The sequence below is a fragment of the Desmodus rotundus genome, chromosome 2 (assembly GCF_022682495.2).
Source record: "Desmodus rotundus isolate HL8 chromosome 2, HLdesRot8A.1, whole genome shotgun sequence".
NCBI lineage: Eukaryota > Metazoa > Chordata > Mammalia > Chiroptera > Phyllostomidae > Desmodus > Desmodus rotundus.
In genome coordinates, this window is record NC_071388.1 from 106,760,514 (window position 1) to 106,780,773 (window position 20,260).

Genomic DNA, 20,260 nt, shown 5'->3' on the forward strand with positions numbered 1-20,260 from the left:
CTTACCTGTGGGTGACTTTTGTTTTCAGAGTACTTTCAGTAAAGGTATTGACCCACTTGCAGGTGCCCTGCCAGCAGCTCAGCTGCCTGTGATGTTTGTGCGATCAAAGCATCTGTAGGCGTGTTTGCAGTCACTGCTGTGCTACTTGGCTCACAGGGAGACACTTGGCTTCAAGCTGGAGGGCTTGGACATGTCTGTTTGAATGTATTTCACATCATTGCTTTTTACCAACAGGCAGTTTTTACAAGTTTCCTTCCGACTATCCCAGAACATTGATGTTTCAGTGAATTTAAAGAAAGGGTGGGGAAGGAAGCAAAGATGTGATGTGCCTGCTCTGCTAGGTACTGTACTGAGTGCAGCCCTAGGAACGAGCCTTGGATGCTCTGTGCAGTCGGTACCCCTTCCCTGGGTCCTCTGTCACACTCTCAGCTCACTGAGGGAAGCATTGTTACTCTCTGTTCTATAAAGGTACATTGGATTAGAATGTTCACTTGCTTAAGATTCCCACTGACTTGTCATTGCCCTTTGAATAAATCTAAGCTCCTTACTCCCCAGCCTCCCCAGCCTCATCACCTCCCGTGTCCTTGACTTCTGCACTTCCCATCTCCTTGACTTCAGTCTCTGTAATCTCCCTGCCCTCAAAACCTAGCTCCTTGACTTTAGCCCTTCCTATCTCCTTGACCGGAGCCCCAGCCATCTCCTTCACCTGACCCCCTGCCTTTGACTTCAAAGCTTCTTCTCTCCTTGACCTCGGCAGCTGCCCATCTCCTTGTGTCTAGCATCTCTTATCTTCTGGAGCCCCATGGCTTGGACTGCCCTGGCCCTCTTATTCTTAGAGCACGCCTAGTTGCTTTACACCTCAGGGTCTTCACTGCCTGGTCCCTGACTAGTACACCAGTGTTTGCACCACGTCACTGAGAGGCCACCTCAGAGAGGCTTCCCTGAACACTCTGCCTACAGACAGCTGAAGGGCAGTGCTCATCCTGTGCTCTCTGTGCTGTGTCCACTCTGCTCATACCCACTCACTCCCATCTCACCTCAGCTCGGAACGGTTGTTACCACATGTTGTGGGTGAGAAACCATGGCGCTGACCCTGGGTGCCTCCCAGTCATGCTGCCCCTTCATCCTCATGTTCTAGAAGCCCGTCTCTCCATGGGAGCTATTGCACAGATTTTGCTGATTCATTTGTTTGTGCGTTGATCTGCCTTCCTTACGGCATCACCGTGATGTCAGCTCCACCATATGGGGACTTTATGTCATTGTGGTCATTATGGTCAGTAGTCTCCAGGTTTGGTAGGACCTATTTGGTGATGGAACCTAATGTTGGAGCCAGCTGTCTGCCAGGCCCGGCACAGAGATCAATAAGATACAGCGTGTCTTCTCCTTACCAGACACCACAGGTGGTTTTTCTCCTAGTGTAGAATTATTTCCAATTCCAGAGAATAGTCTTACAAGGTGACCTACCTACTGAACATTGAAGTGCTTTCCAAGTCTTTAGTCTTTTGTTTCATTATTTCAGTAGAGGAATGTGTATAGAGGTGCATGTCCTCAAATTGCCATCCTCCTAGCAGAGGGGTCGTGGCTGGGCCCCATTTCTCCTCAGGGTTTGAAGGGCAGACTAGAGACTGCCCTTCTGTAGTCTGTGTGTGAGCCTGGAACAGAGCCTGGATGGGGAGCCAAGGCTTTGCTTCTGGTCCCAGCTGTGCTTCGTGGGATGACTCCAGGGAATAAATTCTTGTCTTCTTACCACAGGTCATCAAGTCGGCCAGAGGTGGCCAGCATAGAGCCCCTGGATCTGGACAAGCAGCAGTGTTCCCAGAAGGCAGTGGTGCAGGCCCGTCTGTCCCAGCCCGCCCGCCTGACAAGCATCATCTTTGCAGAGGACATCAGTAAGGGTTTGAATGCCCTGTGCAGTCCTTGGGGGAATGATGTGAAAAATACCCCATTGAGACCCCCCCCAGCCATAGATGCCACCAGAGCCCTTGGTGGCAGTGCTATTTCTCTTGTTGGGTCAGAGGACACCCAGGGAGGACAGGGATGCTGGGCAAGCAACACCCACCTTGGTTCCTTCTGCCAACACTTTGTACTGTTTTCCCTCCATAGAGGCTGACTTTCATTTCTCAATATTTATTATGCAAATAACTCTTAATGGGTATTGAGTCAAAATGAAGAAAGTTGTTGCAATCCTTTCACTTCCTCCTATTTAATTTACTATATTATGGTTGCAAAATGTTTAGAAAACAATTACTAGTTTTCTGTCATGCTTTTTTTCTAACATGATATGAAAAGTTTTCTCTCTTATAGAATTGTTATTAATGGCCGAGTAATATTCTTAATAGGAGCTTGTCCTATCAGCATTCCTTACATTGGACATTTATATTGTCTTCAGATGTTTGTTTCAGTGTTACATAGAAAAATAAAAATTCTTATTCAGAGAACAATTTGGATTCTTTTAGGCTATTTCCAGCTAACAATAGATTCCCAGTTTTACTGGGTCACACAGCATATGAATATTTTTTAAAGATTTTTATTTATTAATTTTTAGAGAGAGGGGAAGGGAAGGAGAAAGAGAGGGAGAGAAACATCAATGTGTAGTTGCCTCTTGCACGCCCCCTCCTGGGGACCTGACCCACAACCCAGGCATGTGCCCTGACTGGGAATCGAACCAGCGACCTTTGGCTCACAGGCTGGCACTCAGTCCACTGAATCACACCAGCCAGGGCAGCATATAAATATTTTTAAGGTGTTTGATAAGTGGGGCTGTGTTGCTTTCTAACAAAGCAACCATTGATGGTGCACAGGAAGTTTTTTGTATGGTGCCTGGAGAATGATCAGGATGTTTTTGTGTCCCATGCTGTAATTTTTGCACTAGAGAGTTCTTCAGGTAATGCCATTTATGTGTCTTATGTGGAGCAATTAAAAAATCTATATGCACGAAAACACACCCCTTTTCTCCCATGGTGTAGTTGATAATCTCATATAAAAATACCAGTGTAGGTAAATAAACACCACCAGGTGGCATTCCTAAAATCAGTAGTTAGGGACAGGCATCAGAACAGTACTGTCCTATCCCTTCTCGGCCTTTTGGCTAAGATCAAGTGTAGAACAGTACTATCGTTTTGGGTGTTCACTCATACTGGAGCCCGTGTCATTTAACTTAATGATTGTACTTGAACAAACCTGCTTGGCTTCTGAGGCTTAGTTTGGTTCTTCAGCCCCATTTTGTGGTGCTTGGTTTGTTGGTTGCTCTAGTCTTTGCCAAAGTGTAAGACCACTTGACTTGCAAGGCCATGTAGGTAGGGTGGCAGTCATGGCAGTGACCCTACCCTATCTGACCCCTTGGTCCTGTGCCTTCAGCCACAGGACAGGTTCTGCGCTGCGATGCCATTGTTGACCTCATCCATGGCATTCAGATTGTCTCCACAACCCGTGAACTCTACCTGGAGGACTCTCCCCTGGAGCTGAAGATCCAGGCTCTAGACTCTGAAGGTGAGGAAGTCCCCTGACCATCTCCGTTTCTTTCTTCCCTTGTATTGGCCCTACTGTTCCCCACAGAAGGCTGCTACAACCAGGAAACTAAAGTTGGTGCTGGGGGTAGCACCGGAGGGGGCTTGAAGAGGTCCGGAGCACCCTTGAGGTGAACCCTAGACTCTCATTGGCAGGGGGCCATGGCTACTTCTGGTGTACACTGGTCTCTATATAGTAGGACCAGTAAATTGAGAGCTTTTGCATCTCTTGGAGGCTGACTCCATGTCTGTGCACAGGGAATGTGTTTAGTAAAGGCACCTTTTTGGGAAGTGATATCTGGGTGATGGGAAACTAGGAGAGGCTCCTGGGTCATCGTGGTGTGAACAAGGGAAGGTGTTTGGTGATGGTATTGGTTCCTGGTCCAGACTGCAGAGTGTGTGTTTATGAGTATGTGACTGTGTGTATGGGTGTGTGTGTGTGTGTGTGTGTGAGTGCAGCTGGGACATGACTATGCTGTTGGCCCCATTCCCCATCCTTCCCATCTTCACTGCACCAGAGTTGACTACCAACTTGCTCTGGGCTCAGACTCTTCTTAGGATATCTGTTATGAGGAGGCAGAGTGTCCTGGTTGTAGCCTGACCTAGTGGTAAAGGAATGGAATAAAGATTTGTAGGTTAAGATTCTTTTTCTTCTCTTTTTAAATTGCATTTAATCAATTTATTTTTAAAATTTATTTCTCAATTACATTTGACATACAATACTATATTAGTTTCAGGTGGAGGGGAGTTGGGAGCTGGGGAAAAAAAGATGAGGGGATTAAGAAGTACAAACTGGCAGGTACAAAGTAGTCACAGGATATTGAGCACAGCACAGGGAATATAGTGAGTAATGTTGCAGTAACTACGTATCGTGCCAGGTGGGTACTAGAAATATCAAGAAGAAAACTTTGCAAAGTATATGACTGTTTAACCACCATGCTATATACCTGAAACTAATACAAAATAATACTGAATGTAAACTTTAATTTAAAAATAAAATTAAAAAACATTAGTTTTAGTTGTACAACATAGTGAATAGACATTTATATATCTTACGAAGTGATCACCTTAATGAACCTAGCATGTAGGCTAAGATTCTTGTTGAAGAAAGTTAGTTGGGCAAAAGATGCCTTTAACATGGAGGATCTTCCAAAATTTCAAATTCAGACCAAGTCTCACCTTGTCTTTGAAATCTTGCCTGGCCACTCAACACCCCACCCAAACCCCTCCTTTTAAAAAATTTTCTGGTCAGGGTTTCGCAGCGTAGGGAGTATTACTGACACTGGGGCGAGATGATTCTTGGTGGTGAAACGCTGTCCAGGGCATTGTAGGGTGTTTAGCAGCATGCCTGGCCTCTACCCACCAGATGCCAGCACAGCTCCCCAGGGTGCGACAATGAAACACATCTCTAACCAGCACCAGATTGCCCTTGGAGGGGGCAGAATTATTGTTCTGGAGCACCTGTCCAATCTTCCTTTCCTCCATGTGTTCATCCATCAGGTCAGCTGACTAACTTGTCTGTTTTCTGGTCTGTGAACGTGAGATAGTGATGCTCACCTGGGGGCTGGAAAGACTTGGTAAGAAGCGTGTGAAGGATTTAGTGCTGCATGGTGCATAGTGGGCACTCAATAAGGCAGGTAGCGTCTGATCCCTTCTACCTACGGGTCATTTTGCCAGGTCCTGGAGGTGCTTCCAGGGAAGGAAGGGCTTGGCCTCTGCTCCCAGAATCTCCAGCTTTGAGAGAGGACGTGTGTAAATAAATGCCCACATGCATCTCAGTAGGTGCTGTTTAGAGTCAAATTAGATGGCAAGTGTGAATGGAACACAGAGTTAGGGAGAGCCAACCCCTGGGAAGGATGGAGGTGGTGGGGTGTGGAGGACAGAGGTCAGAACAGTTTCTTAGAAGATATGATGGTTAACTGAGCCTTGAGGATGTGGAGTTTGCAAAGGAGGGAAGGCCATTTTATTCTTGAAGAGAGTGAAGTTCAGACAGAGGTGAGATGCAGGATCCTGTGCACGAGGTTTGGGATTTGGAAGCTGGGAAAGGGGTTTGTGCAGTGAGGTCATAGGAGCTCATCTGCAGGACTTGGGGGAGGGAGTGGTCATGTGCTCTTCTCAGGAAGCAAAAACCAAAGTTTGAGCCAGGCACTCCTCTGTACACTTTACATTTTCCAACTCATTTTATGTCCAGGTGAGGAGATTGTGGCACAGAGAGTGAACACAAACATGCAGGCAAGCACATAGATATGTAGTTAGTGTTTAGCAGAGCCAGAGTCTGAGCTCCAGCCTGGCCCCAGAATTCACTGTATTTGCCAGGAGTTGGCAAACATTGTGAAGAGCCAGGTAGTAAACATTTTAGGCTTTGCTGTCCGTACAGTCTACTGCAGTTACTTAGCTATGCCATTGTTGCCCTAAAGCAGTCTTAGATGATGCATAAATGAATGGGCATGGCTGTGCTGTAATAGAACTTTATTTAGAAAAACTGGCAGGGGGCCAGATTTGTCCCAGGGGCCATAATTTAGTTTACCCATCCATGCTTTTGACAACTCTGTTCTATTTCCCATCTTAAGTCATTTTTTAAAGTCACAGGTTTTAAAAAGATTTTTTATTTTTATTGCTATTTTATATCATGAAATTCACCTGTTTAAAATGTATAATTTAGTGGTTTTTAATATATTCAGAAAAATCATGCAACCCTTAACCACTAATTGTAGAATGTTTTCATCACTATGAAAAAGAAACCCTATCTCCATTAGTAGTAACTTCTCATTCTTCCCTTTCTCCAGCCCCTGGCAACCACCAATCTGCTTTCTGTGTGTATAGATTTGCCTATTATAGACATTTTGTTACCAGAGAAACCCTGGTTCTTCTTGCCAACGCAGTAAAGAATTACAGATTGGGAAGTCTACTAGCATACAAGCAAAGTTTATTAGTGCTCAGTTTTCTAATGGGAGAGCAAAAGCAAGGGGGGCCAGAGCAGGATGGCCAGAGGCCCTTCCTCCCCCAATGTGGCAAAAGAGCAAAGAGGCAAAGAGGGCAAGTCCTTTGTTCTGAGGACTAATGTAGTTGGTGGGGTGGGGGCTTGACAGGTAAAGGCGGTGCCCCGGGGAGCCGTGACTACCCAAACGTAAGTGTGGGTGGAGGTCTGTTAGTCTGATTCCTTGTCTTGCTCCAGGCTCTATTTGTTCATTTTGTATATGTGACGGGAGGCAGGCAGTTAACCAAAGTTGTTTTATGGGCTTCCTTGTGGATCCCTTTCTCCTTCCCCCTACTAGGCCTTGGGATCAATACACAGTCTCAAGGTTTCCTTTTCCCGGCTAGTGGAGATGATACGCACAGACTTTCAAGGGCTTCCCCCTAGCATTATCACAGTTTACTTGTGTCGTTTGGAATGCCTGGCAAGCTTATTGAACCAGGCTCAGGACTGCTGGGTCAATGGGTGAGCCTTTGCTTTTAGCCTCCTGTATTAAGTTCTTTGTTAGATTGCAATGGTGAGGGCCCTGCCTTTGTTTCCCCTCTGGGCACTCATTCCTAGCTACTACCTAAGAGCTAAAAGGTATTGCCTAGCAACCAGAACATGCTAGCCTCTGGCCAGCAACAGCAGCGCTGTCTCAGAGTTCATCCTATCTTGTCTCCTGCCACAATTTCATACGGATAAAATTAGACAATATGGGGCCTTTTGTTACTGGCTTTTACCAAGCATGTGTCAGTACTTCATTTGTTCATGGCTGAATGATATTCCATTTTGCGGCCAGACCAGTTTGTTTATTCATTTATCTGTTGATGGACATTTGGGTTGTCTCATCTTTTTGGCTACAGTGAATAGTGCTGCTGTGAACATTCATGTGCAAGTCTTTGTGTGACACACGTTTGAGATACACCCAAGAAATGCCTCTTGGGTGTCGTCCTAGGAGTAGAATTGTTGGGCCACTGGGTAGTGTCTATGTTTAATTTTTTTTTGAGGAACCACCAGACTTTTTCCCACAGCAGCTGTACTATTTTACATTCTCACCAACAGTGTATGAAGCTGCTAGTGTTTCCGTGTCCTCACCAACACTTGTTACTGTTCATCTTTTTTGTTATAGTTAAGTCATTTTCAAGTCACTTTTATTTTCCTCCTGGCAGTGCCTCAGCCTGTTACTGGCAATGTCAGGAGCAGGAAGGTGCTGTTCCTGGCTTACCCATGCAGGACAGATGCCCAGTGGCCTGTGACAGTCACCTTTCCCACTCCTAAGGTTTCAGTGGCACATGAGGACAGTTCAAGTGTAGGAAATTTAGGTTCACCATGACTTACAAACACTAGATCATTCATAAATCTCCCAAATCAAGGCCCCACCTTTGCAGTAAGCAGGTGGTTCACTCCCTTCCTCATTATTCCCCGTGAGGGTGTCTCACTTTCTAGTTGGTAATTCTTGCCCAGAAATCATTGGATTAGAACCTCTATTATCTCTTCTTTGTTTTCCCTGAGCCTGTGTCCTTTTTACTGGGCATAGTCTCCGTTGTAAAGATGAACTTGACACTTGTAATCTTTGAAGACGTAGCAGTTTCAGAGGGGATACATCTTGTCTAGATTGGTGGGTGTTTGTCAAAAAAAGACTCTGCTTCTGGCTCAAGAAGCATTGCTAGGTGCCCTTTACAAGTGCAGTCGTTTACTCCCAATGGACAATGCTGGTGGCATAGATAAGGAAGCTGAGGCCCAGAGAGCTTAAGTAACTTGCCCGAAGTCACACAGCTCATAGGTGGCAGAGTAGGGGTTGGAACTCAGGATATCTGACTTTGTTGCTTGAGCTCTTGTCCCCCAAGGCACATTGCCTGTTTCTTGCTGCAGTATTTGTTCCTGGGCATAGGGTCCCTGTGCAGCACTGAGATCCATCTTTTTGGCCTGAGGCTGTCTGCAAAGTGCTTGCATTGAGTTGACATTTTCCATAGTATTTTCCAGCCCACAGACACCTCGTATACAGTAGAGATACCCGCTCCTTTTCCCTTCTGCTTTCCTTATACTGGGTGTTCTGCTCAGACCACCTTCCACCATTCCTTCCTGTTTCTGCTTTCAGAAGCCCGGGTTCCTTTGGGCATTTCCTTCCAGACATTCTGTTCTCCAGAGACCTCTCCCTGACTTCCAAGGAAAAATCTGTCCCTCCATTATTTACTTTCTGTTGTCAAGTACAGACAACACTTGGAGGGCAGAACAGGGATTTCGTTCTTCTGGGCTTTTCTCTTTGACACTGGACTTTGGAACCAGCAGGCATTTGGCAGATGTTTGTTAAATTGAATTGCTTGATGTTTTTCTGCTGCCCCCCTGGACCAGGGTAGGGGAGGTACAGCCTGTGGAAACTGGACCCTGGGTTTTCCTCGTCAATATTAACTTGGCTCTGAGGCTGCAAGGTCACTGACTCTGTCTGCCCCACATAGTAGGTGCTAATAGCTATACCAAGAATGTCTTTACAGAGTGTTTAAGACTGACTGTGAGCCCTGTTACTCTGAGAGTCACTGCCCAGCCATCCACCGGGCTCTGCTTGTTCTGACACCCTGCCTGAAGGCACACAGGTGCAAGCCATGACTTCAGAGCCAAGGCCAGCTGCACATGGCTTTCTGTCTTCTCCACTCTGGGGCCCTGGGAGTCTCAGTGTCCAGGTGAAGAGACAAGAATAGTCATGGGAAGCCTGGTGGTTGGTGATTCTGCCCCCTCGTTTGAGATTCTGCATAGGGGGGTGGTAGGAGGCATAAATGAATCAGGTGTCAGGAGCTGCTGCCTAAACTGTAAAGTGCTTACAGGCGCCAGAGGTGATAGTGTTAACACACAACAGTGAACCTGTTGTGAGAAAAGGCAGAGGTAAGGTGGAAGGACATGTGCATTCATCTGAGACAAGCCTGAGTTCACATCCCAACTCAGCCCCTCATGGTCATGTGGCCCTGATCCTTTAAGCCTCAATTTCCCCCTCCCAAATGGAGGCATGATGCCTCCTTTGCAGTGATGCCAAGTGCTTTCCCTTCTCTTGGCCCCAGAGACTTAACTCATGCATTTTTGCCTCCCTCCCCCATCTGCTCTCACAGGGAACACGTTCAGCACCCTGGCTGGACTGGTCTTTGACTGGACAATCATGAAAGACACGGAAGCCAACCTGTTTTCAGACTCCCACAATGCATTGCGGTAAGAGACGCCTCTCCTGTGAAGGGAAGGGGATGTCACTGGGCTCTGAGTGGGCCAGGGGCTTTCCTCACGGTCATCATCACTGTCAGTGAAGGGTGGGGCCCAGGATGATTCCTGGTGTGCCGGCCAACATTCCCCTGACTGGGTTAGGAAAACACCTTTCTGCCTACACAGTTGTGCAGGAATTTTGGTGCTTTTGCAGGCTGCTGGGTATGTTCTGTGGGAAATTGTCAAGGAGGCTGGGATGTATTTTGCAGAAGAGGAAACTTGTCCTAGGTAATGGGGTGCAGGAGAAGTGTTCTGTGTGGCCCCAGAGGGCAGCCTTCCTATCAGGGGGCCAGTTAATAGGGAAAGAGTTTCTGACTAAGAGGACCTTCCAGCAGAGACAGCCCTTCACATGTGTAGGGGCCTATGTTCCCAGCACAAGGGATACAGACAGACTCTTGACTCGTCTTGACTCCTCCCAACAGCCATGCAGGCTTAGTTTTAAGCCATTTGTCTCAGATTGGTAAACTATGGAGCTAGGCTTGAACTCAGATCTATATAATTCTTCACTATGCAGTATGGTAGCCGCCACCCCCTCCTGGCTTTTGGCATTTAAATTGGGTAGAATAATGAGCTCAGTCCCTGAGATGCACTGGCTGCTTTGCGGGGCTCACTCACTGTGTGGTAGTGATTATCTCGTGGGCAGAGCGGGTGTGGAGCGTATCTGTCACTGCTGCAAGGTTTGTGGGCCAGTGTTGGCACGGACTGAAGCCTGGGCTTTGCCCCTGTTACACTGCATTGCCTCATGCTTTATCAAGTAAGCTTTTAAAGAGTACAGTCCCTTTGAGGGGGAGAAAAACTTTGTCAAAGTTTTGCAGCCATTTTGCAAGTACAGTACAAAAAGTGGGTTCCCTAAGCCATTTGAGATCAAGTTGTCAGCCTGTTGCACCATCACCCTGATGACTTTAATATGTATTTATGACCATGAAGAGCATTTTCCTGCATCTCCGCAGGATAGTCGTCAAAATCCTATGTGGCAAACCCCAGCCCAGTGTCCCCACATGTTGTCCTGTCACTCAGTCTGCGTCAGCCTGGAGCCGTTTCGTGGTCTTTGACTTTTGGGACCTTGGCACCTGTGAAGATTGCAGTCCAGTGATGTTTGTAGAAGGTCTCTCATTCTGACTTTATCTGATGTTCCGTCCTAGTTAGATTTGAGCTTTGCATCTTTGTCAGGAATATCACAAAGGTGAGAGAGATTCCCTGTGCCAATTGCATCTTACCATGATTTTGTTGGTCCATCACTGTCATCACTTGGGTAGGGTATCTTCTAGGGAGCCTCTTTATAAAGTCACTTTCTTATCTCCTTGCAATTAATAAGTATTTTGTGGGGCATTAAGAGTCTGGTATTTACACGTTTAAAAATCTAGCATAAGGCTCTAGGAAACATCCAGGCTTGGCTCACAGCATCTCCATGGCAGACATTGTCATGTCCTGATACTGTGCACACTGAGGCACCCTCCTGGGTCAGAGCTCTTTTGGGGCTGAGGCTTCTGACTGTGTTTCTTGGAAGAGCCCTGGAATTGCTGGTGTCTCATAAAGCCAGGAACGTGGGCTTTGTAGTCAAACAGATCTGGATTCCAGTCCAGGCCTCATCACTTCCTGCCTGTGGTCCTAGTCAAGGAATCTAACCCATCTGAGCATCAGCTTCCTCTTCTATCACACAGAAGTGATTGTTGTATTTCCTCAGGGTGGCCATGTGGTCAGCACATGGACTGTGTTCAGAGCCCTTTCTGGGCCTGAAACACACTAGATATTCAGGGGATGCTGGTTCCCTGCCCCTTTCTGCACCACCAGGCCTGCGTCCTGCCATCACAGGCCCCTGAGCTTCCAGTCACTCGGAATCTGAGCCAGCTGTTAACACAAATCCCAGGTGCATTGGATTTTATTAGACTCAGCGGATGACAACTAGAAAGATATGACGAGATAAATCATTGCGCAATACAGTAACCAACAGATGGGAAGAATGAAAGCATGTCTAGTGGATGGTTCTTGTAATCTGTAAATCACAGGCTGCAAGTAAGAAACTGTTTCAAAAGGGTCCCTCAAGATAGCTGTGCTTGCCTACACACACTCTTGGGGGGCCCCATACATCTCAACTTCTCTCCTTGCCTGGGGCTTCTCCCCACAGCCTATTCCCAGGAAGAATAAGATGTGATGTGGTTCCCTTGTCCAGATGCTTGGGGATTGGTCATTGAGACTCATTCCCCAGAGGCAGGAGCTAGCCCAGGGCTGGCCTGGAACATGGAACATGGCAGGTGGCCCTGGGGAGCCTGGTGGGCATTTTTGACACCACCCCAGCTAAGTCTGTAGTCTGGGGTCTATTTCTTAGTTTCCATGGGCCTCATCTTTCACATCTGTGAGAGTGAAGCATTTTTAAGTGCGTGATTCTGAAATTTCAGCATTTGTCATAATCGTGTAGATTTTGATAAAATGCAGACTGCCAGGCTTCATGCAAAAAAAGGCCTGGGTCAGGGGCCAAGAATCTGTATTTTCACAAGGATGTTGGCAGTTCTGATGTAGGAAGTTTTGGGGACACATTTCTGAGCAGCACCAACTGGGGCAACACCAATTATTTCAGCAACTGGCACTCACCCAGAGGTTCTGATAGATAATGAATGTGCTAGGTTCTTTGGTCCCACACATCAGGTCTGACGACATGTGCTTTTCCAGAATCCTCCCATTCTCGGAGTCTACGTACATACCTCCTTCCTACATATCAGAGATGGAGAAGGCGGCCAAGCAGGGGGACACCATCCTGGTGTCAGGGATGAAGACTGGGAGCTCCAAGCTCAAGGCACGCATCCAGGAGGCCGTGTACAAGGTGGGCCCTGGGCCCTGGGGGATGCCGGGCTTCCTGGGTGGAACCATGCACACGTTAAATAGTGGAAATGAGGTCCCCTACTGCCAAAACTTCACTATTCATGAAAGGGGGACTTAAGGGTGTGATTTCATGTTTTTGTTTGTTTGGTTTTGTTTTGGGGGGGCCATAGCTTGGCAAGGTGGTTGAGGCACCTGAGTGTACCATCTAGAGTCACAAAGCATTTGTTCTATTCTTAGCTTTGAGGGAGGTTCAGGAGCAGTGGGGTTTCCATTGGCTTATTTTCAACAACTACTCCACTGTCCCAGTGTAGGGACACATCCACACATCTGGGGCTCTGTGCATAATCCTGAGGTGCCCTCCATGCTATCTCCTCCTGTTCCCAGCATTGCCCTGATACAGAATGTCCCATTTGTGGGGGGCTGGTGCTCCTCAGCCTCCCTTCACCCCCATCGTCGACCTGGCCTCACCAGCATCTACTTTTCCACCAGTGCCCTGTTTTGAGAGGGTTACAACAGAGGAAAAGAATGGGTAGTTTGGGAGTCCCAGAGAGTTTTGGAAACGGGGGAGGTGCCATGTCACAGGGCTGACCCTACAGGCCCCTGGAGTTAATGTGTGGAGACAGTTTGCTTCTTAGGGTTCTGGGCCCCTGAGTGGTGTGCAGGGCTGGACAGGGGCCAGTCCATTGCTGAGCTAGAAAGGCCCCCTTGTCTTGTGTCTGTTGGTAAATGGCTTCCTTGCCTGCCTTGCTGGAAAGTATTCACCACAGAGGCTGGCCCAAGGTAGGGGCTCTATATGTTTTTTTTTCTTTTTTAATGAGTCACAGATATTTAATTTATTGTTAAACCAGGAAACCTGTAAGATGTTACAACCAGGTCAAAGGAGAACCCAAATAACTTACGAATAGATGCAGAGCTGGTCAGTATCCACTGGGCGGTAATTGGCCACACCCCACAGAGAAAGTGGGTTTGCACGTCTGTGGATGGGGATCGTTTGCTTTGTCACCAGTTTTCTCCTGCTTCCAGAGTAGTGGAGTGGGTTGATGGCAGTAAAAGGTGCAGGCTCTATAGAACCCGGTGATGAAGGTGCACTGTAGTCTATACAGGCAGTCTTTCCCCCACTTCAAGTCGCTGCTGAGGAGGTCTTGGTGCAGTGGGGGAGAGGTGAGAGGTGGGCAGGGAGGGGCCGAGAAGCAGGGACTGGTGCTCACAGGGACACACACCCCTTCCTTTCCAGGTTTGCCTGAGGTTTCCCAACCTTGCTGGCTTTCAGGGCTTCTTTGGGGAGACCCGCTGAGCCCCTGGTGACCACAGTATTCGTGGATATCACCCCTGGCTCCTCACTTTTCTTTCTGTTTAGTTATTATTGTCAACTGACCTATAGCGTACTTAAAGTGACCAGTGAATGCATGCCTGCCATACAGGCACGATTACCCAGGGGCTTTGGGACCTGAAGGTGTCGCCTTGTTTTTTCACCCCTAAATTTCCTTTTCCCACATGAACATAGTAAAAAGTTCTAGTGATTCCCTTTCCCTTGCCCACACCCCCATTCCTATTCCTCCACCCCACCTCACCTTTTCTGTGCTCTTCTTTATGCCAAGAATGTTCACCCTGCAGAGGTCAGGCTGCTGATTTTGGAGAACATCCTTCTGAACCCAGCTTATGATGTTTACCTGATGGTGGGAACCTCCATTCGCTACAGGGTGCAGAAGATCAGGCAAGGAAAGATTACAGGTGAGTCACTGAGTCAGGTAAGACATACATAATATGACATTTGCCACTTAACCATTTTGTAAGTGTGTAGTTCAGAGGCATCAAGTACATTCACACTGTTGTGCAGCCGTCACCACCCTCCGTCTTCAGAACGCTTCTCATCTGGTAAAACTGAAACTGCGTCCCTGTGACGTGCTAACTCCAGTCCTCCTCCCCCAGCCCCTGCAGCCGCCCTTCTACTTTCTTTCCCTGTGAATTGACTTCTGTAAGTATATCAAATGCGTGCGATCACACGGGAACTGTCGTGGTGTGACAGACTTGTTTTGTGTCCTATAATGCCCTGCAGGTGCCTCCACATGGCAGCATGTGGAGGATTTCTTTTCTTTTTAAGGCTGAATAATATTCCATTGTCCGGACACACCACATTTTGTTTATCTGTTTATCCGTGGGTAGATGCCTGGGTTGTTTTTACCTCTTAGCTGTTGTGAATAATGCTGCTGTGAACATGGATATGCAAATACCAATTTGAGACCCTGCTTTCAGTCTTTTTGGGTATATATGCCATTGTTTTAAGAATGCCAGGGGCCATGGGCTTCACTTTGGACTGGGTTTTACCCTGGATTAATCACTGACTGCTGGGCAGTCTTTGCAAGCCATGTCCCCTTTTGGGGGCTCAGTTTCTGCATCAGAACTCTTGAGGCCTTCCTGCTTGTGCTGGTAGGACAAATTGAATTAATGGATGTGGATTTGTTCTGGAAATTCTAAAGTGCTCTGTGTACACGTGATGCATTTCACATGGTAAGTGTTCTTAACGCAGCACTAATCTTACTAAGAATTATTATTATTATCATTTTGTTTAAAGTTCACACCTGTTTCATGGTCAGAGCACAGGGTGTCGAGGGTTTCTGGAACATGAGTGTTGCACTTGGGTCCCTCAGTCTGGGGGCCAGGTTGGACGCCTGTGGGGCAAGGTATTGTTTAAGAAGCTGTAAATGCCTCAGCTTTCAATCAACTTGGTTGAAAAGACACCACCTTCACTGACAGGAGTAGTGTGGTCAGTTATTACTGTGTGGAAGAGCACTTTGCTCCTCAGAAGGCCACAGGAGGCAAAACAGGCCCTCCTGCCTCTGGGCCCAGTTCTCGCTGACATGTGTGTGTGGGTTGGAGGGCCTCAGGCTGGTGGTTCCTGAGTGTCCACATATGCTGGGCAGGCAGCATCCAGCTCTTCTGCCACATGTCCAAGTGGAAGCAGTGAGGATGTGTCAAAGCAGGATGTACAGGAAGCTTGGCTGGCACTCCTGGCCAGAGCCCATATTTACCCCAGACCTCAGGGAAGCAGATTCTAAACACACAGGGACAGTCCTGGCCTTGGCTTTCTGGGACTTTAGAAGGGAAGGCAAGTCAGAGATGGAGTTCTTGGGCTTCTGGTCCCAGTGCCCCAGGGCACCAACAGGGACTCCTTGAAAATGGAAATACGAGCTTATACTCAAATGCTGACAAGAAGTGGCACTGCAACATGAAAAAGACGGTGTGTAAAGCCTAGTCACTACCAGCAACCTCTGACTATGACTGAGCATTTTCCAAGTGCTGTGCCTTTCATGTTGTGACCCAGCAACTCTGTGAGTGGATTTTACTAACTCTGTGAGGAGTGCCTCATTTTATAGAGAAGGTATAGAACTTCTGCGGGTCATGAGCTGCCAGGCTCCTTGGCCTGAATTACTCCTGAGGGATCAAGTGGCCCTGTCCTCCCAAAGAAAAATGAGAACAATTGCTAAGGGTGACACAGGGCTTTGCAGTTCTGCCAGGGGCAATGCGGGGATGGCACCTCTGCGTGGACTGGACAAGGACTGAGGCCTGTGCCCCAGCTGGAGAGGGCAGAGCGAGCATGGTTAAATGGCAGTGATTTAATGAAGATTCTTAGGAGCTAACCCTATGTTAATTCAGAGTTATAATTCATGTATCATGGCCCAGAGGAAAAACATCGCAAGATATCATGAAAAGTTGTGGGTTTGGTCACTGACCTGACATATAAGTCAAAGAATTAGAGCACGTGAAAGATCCCTGACAGCAGATAGGCAGGTTGCCTCCCTTTTGGCAGTGGGGTAATGAGATGGAAAATTCCTTCAAAAACGAACACACCTGTGTCACCGAAGTGCTGGTAGGCATGGGGCTTGAGTGCATTCCAGAAGGATGCTTGGGAGAACTGAGCCAGCAAATGTCCACATGAACCAGAAATACAAATGGAAATTCACTGTCCAGTTTTTTTTAAAGATGGATTGGGTTTTTTTCTATTGAGATGTAATTTACATCATTGTCATTTTCAACATGCTTACTAGCCAGGGAAGTCAGCGGAATAGTATCATTACAGAGGACATGAATTTCAGCAAAGGCCTGTCTTACAGCATCCTGCAGAGGAAAATTGTAGGCCAGCGGACAGTTACATGGACTTGTTAACATGCAGATAATTATAACTCCACATTGATGCTTTATGATTTTTTTATTTCAGTTTTCTTTCCTTAAAATGTAATTTTTCTTTTTTCCTCCATATTTTCCTTCCTTTATGTGGCTGCTTGCTTTCCTGCCAGTCCCTTTACTGAGCACCTACTCTGTGCCGGCACTTTGCTGTGGCTGAGTGTGCAGTGGGTAGCAGGGTTGCCCAGATCCCTGCCCTCCTGGCATGCACAGCCCAGTGAGGGAGGAAAACGGTCAATCCGGTGAGGACCCTATAAACATCTCCACAAGTAGGGACCCACAGTGAGGGAGGAGAGGGGTTCTTGGAGCTTTTAGAGGGTTATCTATGTTGCTTACAGGACGATGTTTCTGATAGGGGCCACAGGTCTCTCTCCTCAGTCTTTGGTCCTGTTGACATTTGGATGACTTGCAGACGTGGTGGGCACAGTAACCAAATTATTAGAACAGAAGTGGGAAGGACATGCTGGCTGAAGGAACTGGTATTTGAAAAGAACTTGAGTGATTGGAATGGTGGAAATTACTAACATAAAATGTGCTGAGGTTTGAAAAACCAACTGCATCGTTGGATGTGTGCTCGGGTTCCTGTGTCAAAGACCCCAGCGTGGAAGGGACTTAGAACCTGATATATCTTTGAACCACGGCTGCTCAGAACTAAAGCACACTGGGCTGCATGAGCAGGGGCTGGAGTCAGAGGCAGCAGAGTGAGCTCCCTGCCATCCTGGGCTCAGGCCCACCACCCCAGGAGCTCCTTGGTCATCCCTGGACTTTACATGACATGGGGGTCAGGAGACTCCTGACAGTTAGAAGCACGTCTAGAGAGTCAGCCAGGGTCAGGAGGGGTCAGAGACCATGTCTCCAAGAAGAGCATAAGGGCAGCCTTGGGGATGGTCATTTGCTCTCTGCAGATAGCTGGTCCGGGACCCCAGGAGCAGTCTTCTCCTATTCGTGGGTAGTGACTCTTAACATCTGCAAAGCCTCCCATATTCAGTGCCTTTGAAAAGTAGTGAGTTCTGTGTTACAAGAGGTATTTAAGGATCTAAAGAAGCTCCTCATTTTCATTGTTTTAGTGTTTTGTATACACAGGGTAGGTTTACAATGGTTGGTATGCAAATAATACAATAATTAATAAATAATAATATGGGAATAAACTCTGTGTTTCACATACTCATAGCTGTAGACCTACTTTTGCCCCACCTGTGTGGTTACATTTGAGTTGTGCAAGATCCTTCAAGAGTCAGTATGTTCATTTCCTAAAAGGGCCTTATTCATTTAGAGAACTTTAAACAAGGGAGGAGGCTAGTGTTTCATAAAGCAGCGGCATTATTTTATTCTGACACGTATCCTTGACTCACTGCTGCCATACTTTGAACACTGGGTACTAATCTACAAGAATCACAGCCCAGCTTGGCTGGACTCTCCCCATTTAGAGACAAGGAAATGATTCTGAGTCCTCATGTGTATCGGAATCACCTGGAGGGCCTGTTCACACACGGTGCTGGGCCCACGCCCTGGTTGGGCTTCAGCAGACCCGGGGCAGGGCCAGTTATGTGCAGTCCAGGTATTGCTGCTGGTCTGGGGACCACACATTGAGGACATTCTGCTCCAGGGCAGGTTCTTGGGGACTAATCAGAACACAGAGAAGATGCCCCAAGACAGGAAATGGGCGTGTTGCTTCCCTTTTGGAATTCTCCTCAGAATCCCTGAGAATTCTGAAGGCTGCTCCAGCTGAAACTCCTCCCATGTTGAGCAGGGAAGTTGGTGGTGGTTCTTGCTGGAGGGCTGGAATGGGGCCACACCTGTGGGCTTGGAAACTGGGTTATTTGATAGTGAACTGGCTGGGGAGAGGGCATGTCAGTGGTCAGGCAGTCTTTGGTTTGAGTCACAGCTCTGCTGTTCACCTTCTGTGGGACCACTCACAAGCTTCTCGTCCTCATTTCCACAGTTCTCTCATCTCCAAGATGTGGACATCAGGAGTACCGGATGTTTCAAGGGTTGCTGGGGGACAAAATGGAGTAATGTACACATAGAACATTAGCACAGTTCAGCCACATCTTGGTTTGCTTGTCAGCAGCAGCCACTCATATTAAAATGCTTGTAGTCTTGACCTATAGGGTATGGGAGATTGATGGAGGGGGTAGGTTCTGTCAGCCTGTTATTTTTCATCCTGGCCCCAGTTGAGCGAGCCCTCTTTCACATGACACAGAGCAGGGAAGCATTGATGGAAGTTCGGGATAGCGACAAAGAAGATTCTTTGCATATTCTAGACTCAGCTCACAAAACTGTGTGGGACACCATGGGGACCAGCACATTTTTTGGAAACTCCTAGAGGGTGCCCAGACCCAGAGAGCTCCATCCTGGACCCCTCAGTGTGGAAGCAGAGTTTACTTCTGCTATGAGCACAGAAGGGTTTAATGTTGATATAGAATGTATTCTACAAGCAGGCAGTAATTTGAGTTCAAGGCTGCACTTAATTTTAAAAAGCATCATACAGGAGTCACATAAAAACTGATTGCCTCTGAAAATTAATGGAGAGTGTCAGCTTTATCCACAGGTGTGGAAATAATATTAAAATTTAAAGTGTTGAAAAAAATTAAGTGCAGAAAACATCATACAGCTGTACTGGTAGCAGTGATCCGGGTGTGGTTGACACCTGGCTTCTAATGTCTCCATCTTCTCACTCTTTCCCACCTGGCTGTCTGGGATTTGGGTGGCCAGAACTCTCAATGCCTTCAGATCAGTACCAGCTGCAGCTTCAGAACAATATCCAGGGCCACGCTGGAGACCCGGGCCGGCCTGTGGCTGTCTTGGCTCAGGACACATCAACAGTCACCGCTGTACAGCTGGGGCAGAGCAACCTGGTCCTCGGCCACAGGAATATCCTTTTCTCAGGCCAGTGTACACCCCGTATGCATGTTCTTTGTGCAGGTCTGCTGTTTGGGAGTCAAGTCATTTTTCTCCTGGAAAGCTGGGCTAGGCTCAACATAGCTGTTTCTCCTCCAGGTCTGAAAATCTGAAAGATTGCTCACTTCTGTAGGTGATTCACCAGAGAGGCTGCAGGGATGGGAGGTAGTGGTGGGCAGGCAGTCTTACCCCTGCCTCTGGAACCTGTGGCACTTGTGGTCTCACCTGAGGGCCTGACTGAGGCTGTTTCCACACTGGCATGTGGGTTATCTCTTTGTCTCAGACATGTGCCGTGCATGGCCTCCATTGTCCTTTGTAGAGAATCCCTCCCCTCTTTGCTAGTGTAGGAGACACCTCTGTTCCATTTGACATCAGGCAAGGAGTCTTCCTGCCCTCCTCTATCCATGTGTGATGTCGTGATATACCGTCATAGCCATGAGGAAGCCTGACAGCTGATTTATTTACTATTTGTGTTTTGTTCCTTAATGAAGAATTCAGGTATCCTTATGCAGGGTGCTTCCAGGTTACCTAATAGCACGGTCTATGTGGTGGAACCCGGATACCTGGGTGAGTGTGGGCATTCTGGGTCCTCTGTGCTGCTCTTTGTTGATTACGTGAGTTTTACTTCTATTTTACTTCTATTTTACTTTAAAAT

At 47.4% G+C, this 20,260-nt stretch overlaps 1 protein-coding gene and 1 non-coding gene across 5 annotated transcripts in view; both read left to right on the forward strand.

Moving 5' to 3' along the window:
* The window catches only part of NUP210 (nucleoporin 210), a 115,911-nt gene that overhangs the window by 16,914 nt on the left and 78,737 nt on the right, over nt 1-20,260 (forward strand). For all 4 annotated transcript variants that reach the window (XM_045185817.2, XM_053918524.2, XM_053918525.2 and 1 more), the window contains exons 2-8: nt 1,753-1,889; nt 3,358-3,489; nt 9,561-9,657; nt 12,373-12,523; nt 14,121-14,253; nt 19,420-19,578; nt 20,104-20,172. In XM_045185817.2, the coding sequence (XP_045041752.2) occupies nt 1,753-1,889; nt 3,358-3,489; nt 9,561-9,657; nt 12,373-12,523; nt 14,121-14,253; nt 19,420-19,578; nt 20,104-20,172 (878 nt within the window). The remainder of the gene's footprint in view (nt 1-1,752; nt 1,890-3,357; nt 3,490-9,560; nt 9,658-12,372; nt 12,524-14,120; nt 14,254-19,419; nt 19,579-20,103; nt 20,173-20,260) is intronic.
* On the forward strand, nt 3,069-3,254 carry LOC112320701 (U2 spliceosomal RNA). The gene has a single exon (XR_002976425.2). It is a non-coding gene; the product is annotated as a U2 spliceosomal RNA (small nuclear RNA).